Genomic DNA, 5,000 nt, shown 5'->3' with positions numbered 1-5,000 from the left:
AGCAACGATCGCCAGCCAGTGTAGGTCTGTGAAAATATGCTCCTCTTCAGGAAACCCTGATACAAATTGCACAGAAGACCGGGAGCCTAGTATTGTTAATTTAGCATTTTAGGGCGGGTTAACATTAACCATTTTAATCCAGCATTTAGCAAAAAAAAAAAAAAAAAAAAAAAAAAACATTAATTAACTAACAGCATTTTTATTACCATAGATTAATTGTTATAAATATGAATGTAGGCTTACATAAAACGCATATATATATATATATATATATATATATATATATATATATATATATATATATATATATATATATATATATATATATATATAAAACTGTTTCATAACCGTATCAAACATGCTCTGTTTAATTGTTGTAAGACACGAAAGTGTCATAATTTTTGGTAAATGTGGATGTTATGGCCAATTCCTATTTTTTATAATTCTAGTGTTTTCCTATAGATTTGTGCTGATAGTTTATTGTATCTGTTGCTCAACAAAATTTTAGGGATTTTTTTTATTAAATAGTAAAGGATGTAATAGACCCATGATCAGTAAGAAAAAAATCACATATCTCGATGATAATAGTTATACTTTTGTCTGGCACCATTGGAAAGAACATTGGCACTGGGTGCAAAAAGAATATAATAATTATGAAAAATGGTTTCTTTAAAGATCCCGGATCCACGGCCTCTTTGTATTATGATTTCTAAAAGACACTTGCAACGAAGACATCAAGATTTAGCTAGGAAACCGCTTGAATATTTCCAATGAATGCATGAAAATATGCAAAAATAGGTAGGTGCTTTTAAAAAATGGCCGCTGAAAATGTTATTATTTTAGGCTTCCTATCCCATAGCACTTCGGCAGCGCTTACAGTCTGACAGAATTTTTGGTTGTTATCACACAAAGGGAGGCATGGCTATATGTGGTTAACAGGGCCATTTGCAACAAACATACAAAATAACATTGAACATTTATGCCTCCTGGATCTATAATGGGATGACAGTTTCAAAGCTAAATTCCAGTCATCCTTATTGATCCAGTCAAAATGTGGCTGAACCTCAAACAAATTGCTAACAAAGGTTTTTAACTTGCATATTGGGCAAGAGTAACCTCTCTTTCAGATAAAAGAAAGTTTACCAAAATTAACCTTGCGGAAAGGGGTCAACGGTCGCTATCTTTAAAATCCAACTTAACAATATTAAAGTTTCGAGACATAAAATTCCTGACATTTCCTGACAAGTATGTCCATTATTCCTGACAATTACTGAAAAAAAAATAAACGTTTTTTCCTGACAAATCAACCTTTATTAAATTAGAACTAAAGAAAATATTTTTGCATGAAAACCCATACAGGGCCCACCCAAAGCCAGCTTGACAATTTTGTTGGAGTTTTAAATTGTAATGATAGGTCGCTATATGCTTAATGATAAACTAACACCAGAAAATGGCAAGCCCCCACCATTGTTTTCATGCTTTTTTTTATTTCTTATACAAATATGAATATAAAAAGTACAAAAACAGACTATGTAGCCTTTTTCAAGGCAACAATTTTCACATTAATTCCTGACATTTCATAAAAAAAATAGGTACAAAATAAGTACAATTTACAATAAAGGAATGGTCAGTTGGTCGAATGCTGGGGCAAGGCTCTTGCATAATCACCGCAGAACAAGTTCATGAACGGACCAAAGAACATTTCTTGTCAAGAGTTAGTCAAAGGTAACTTCATCATCATCAAGATTTGGCTGTGGTTAGTTGGTGCAGTGGAGGCCTTTGCAATTACCACACAATTTTGGGACAGTGGATGCCATGTTTCCTGCAACTGCATCTTACTGTAATACACCCTGAAGTACAGTTACACCTAATTATAGCCAAAATATTTACACGACCAGCTGGAAAATCAGTCTTGATTGGTTGTAATTTACCATCTGAAAGTTTCTATCCCCACTCGTCAGGTTTTAGCTGGTTTCTACCTTAACATTCCTGAATTTGAAAGTAAACTTGAAGGCTGTGGAATTTCGTATCTGCTCTTGTTGGTGGCAATGATTTGGCCTTAACATACTTTGAGCTTTTTACAACCTTTTCCTTAAAGCACCTCAGTCGGATATGATTGATGTTTTCCCCAACATTACCATTATACAGGCCCACTAAAGCCTTCTCCCCAGCTTCAATAACCTCTTCTGCACCGCTATCCTTGCCAAACACTTCTGCCAGTTTGAGGAAGTTTCTATTGTTCATCACCTTTCGAAGGGATGCTGCCTTCCCAATTCCATGAACACTGGATGTAGAATCACAACCCAGTAGTGCATGGATGAAAAGAATATTGGAACAGACCACATCTCCCAAAGATTTCCTCATCTCTTTGGTGTTCCAGACTTTCACACTTTTTGCAGTAGCCTATGATTGTGGCGTGAATTAGATGTTGTAACCATCATCTCTATTGGCATGATAACATAGAAGGATCAATAGGTCAGTGTCATCTGCTATCAAAATGGTTTCTCCTGTCTGTGCCAGTTCTAGAAAAGTCTTCACAATCAATACATCAGCATCTCCAGATGCATGGAGTACTTTACAACCTGCTTCCTCCAAACTCTTTCCCAGCAATTTTATGAACAATTGTTTGTTTTCTTGATTAGCTAGGAAAACATCCTTTTTTAATTTGAACACCATTAAAGGGGTGAGTGACACATTAACACCAACAGAACCCCCTGCTCGGCATCGGTGATTCGCGTCTTTAATGGATGGACCACTTTCATACCCATCAAAGACAATGCATGCTTTTCCATATCTAGTTGTAACATATCTGCAGTATTGGGCACAGTTGTTATCAAATGTTTGACCTTTTTGCTATGGGAGGCGTTGAAGTAGTGCTCCATAATCTAAGAGATACTGTGGATTTGAAGACAGTGGACCTGATTGTTCAGGGGAAGTCAGTTCCCATATTGCGTCTGCCAAAGCCGCGTTTTTGCCTCTCGCGGTAGCTCGAAAGAATCAAAAAGTGCAGGTGGGTAACCACAAAGCTCATTCTGGAAATGCTCTTGCTGATTCTGAGTTGAGGGTTCATTGGTAGATAGCACACACAGTCTCTGGAATAAGAGTTGTGGATCAGTCTCAACTGCCTCATCTTTGCTGAGCGAAACTTTTGACCTAAGTGTAATTGCCTGATCCTTTCTTTTAAAAGTGTACTCGTGGACATTTTTTACAACCATTGAGGCTATGATTGCCTCTCCTATGGAGTTTCCTCTTTCCACATTCACCTTTTTGTCTTCAGTTACTCGACTTGAAATGCTGTGAATGGACGGATCTTCCGTGAAAGGGTCATATGTCTGGAGAAACGCAAGGAGCTTCCATGTATCCCTCACATCTTGCTCTTTTCTTGCTGAAGTAGCCTCCTGATGCTGGTCACCAATGTCATAACGAATGAATGCTAGTTCTTGCATTGTAAACTTGATTTTAGCGCACCCTGGCAGTGATAGCGTCCAAACCAGTCGTTGAATTTCTTCCATTCCTCTGCCATGAGTAAGAACTCCAGACGTCTTCATGCTCCACATTAGCACCTGCTCATTAACCAGATCCTTTGACAAGCCAGCCCAGTAGCGATCACTCCATCTAATCACATGGAATCCTTCAGAAAATTTCTAGTACACTTCAGGATGACTTTTCAGTAGCCCTTCCATTTGCTGCAAGTATAAGTAGGCTGACTTTGCATATAGGATGTGCCCTGCTGTATTGAATATTGGTGGCATTTTCCTTACAGCATTAAGGTGCCATTCCCAGTTCCCGGTGCACTCTGCCTTGATAAACAATTGCAGGATGTTCACCATATCAAGGTATTGAATCCACAATTTTGCTGTTTGCTAGTCAACCATCGCATCCTTCATATAGTTGATTCTCTGGGCAATCCTGGTCACAGACTCTGATGATAGAACATTATCGAATGTATCATTCACATCAGGTAGACCTTTTAATAGCCCCTGAGCTTCCTTCAGTTCTTAATTTTGAGGAAATGACTCTTCTGTATCAGTGTTGGGTTGATCATCCTCAGTGACATGTGAAACTGGCAAATCATAGGCTTTTGCTAAAAAAATAGCTCTGAGAACAGCATGAGCTAAGAAGTGAGCACGAATGGCTCTTGCAATTGCTTTGCCACTTAGCATGTGCTTCACTGTGTTTTCAGCATACACAAGTTCAAAAAGTTCTTGCAGTCCAGAACCTGTCATCAAATGACCAATTGACCCCAGCAAGCTCATCTGTGTATGGAGCCCACCAAGTTGCAAGACAAATGATTTCAGGGGACTGGAACTAGGCTGTGACTCGACTATCATCATTACTTTGTACCAAAATGGCTGATCGAATGTTAGAATTGGTGTAAATCACTAATGTAACATAACGTTGAGTACACGTAGGTTGGGTTACCAGGGTCCATGTTGATCATTGGCAAAAAAACTGTGACTGATTTCTCAGGATATGTTCCTTTGTGCACTGACTGCATAAGGCCTGACAAAGCAGGTCTGGAATGTGTTGAATCCATCAACACTCCTTACATTATGGCCCACATTATCAGCTACAAACTGCACAAATTCAGTCTCAACAGGGGAGACAGTTTCAGCACCATGAACAAGAACAACACTTCTTTTGAATTTCTGGACTTCCGAGTAAGATGAAGAGAAGCCATGCTTATTCAGAATGTCAATTAAGAACCTCGATCCAAATTGATCATGCATTTCCACTGCTAAACCCAACTGCAAAGGTGCAAGGAGAACTCTGGGTCTAGCAGCCTGTATTATCGCTTGACCAACTGATGCAAGTTTCAAATCATTGTCTTTGCCTGCAAATATCTTTCTGAGAAAGATCAACAATGTTTAAGGAACATATTCAAGAATCGTATCGTGTTAAGATCATTCTTGTACGGGTAATATTCTGAATTTGTCTGGATACCTTTAATGTCATTCTTGATAGACTTGGCTGCCGTCTCTATGATTCTAATGGTCTCT

The 5,000-nt window shown here is 38.3% G+C and overlaps 1 protein-coding gene across 1 annotated transcript; it reads right to left on the bottom strand.

The window, feature by feature from the left end:
• Positions 1 to 2,936: 2,936 nt before the first annotated feature.
• On the bottom strand, positions 2,937 to 3,548 carry LOC137639529 (uncharacterized). The gene has a single exon (XM_068371797.1). The coding sequence runs from the start codon at positions 3,546 to 3,548 to the stop codon at positions 2,937 to 2,939; it is 612 nt and encodes a 203-aa protein (XP_068227898.1).
• Between the last annotated feature and the right edge of the window lie 1,452 nt (positions 3,549 to 5,000).

The sequence above is a fragment of the Palaemon carinicauda genome, chromosome 4 (genome assembly GCF_036898095.1).
Source record: "Palaemon carinicauda isolate YSFRI2023 chromosome 4, ASM3689809v2, whole genome shotgun sequence".
Classification (NCBI taxonomy): domain Eukaryota; kingdom Metazoa; phylum Arthropoda; class Malacostraca; order Decapoda; family Palaemonidae; genus Palaemon; species Palaemon carinicauda.
The sequence above is the reverse complement of the archived record's forward strand: the minus strand, read 5'-3'. Positions and strand labels throughout refer to the sequence as shown.

Excerpts from the sequence above, each read along its gene's own strand:
- LOC137639529 (XM_068371797.1), bottom strand. The coding sequence starts at position 3,548 with ATGAAGACGTCTGGAGTTCTTACTCATGGCAGAGGAATGGAAGAAATT.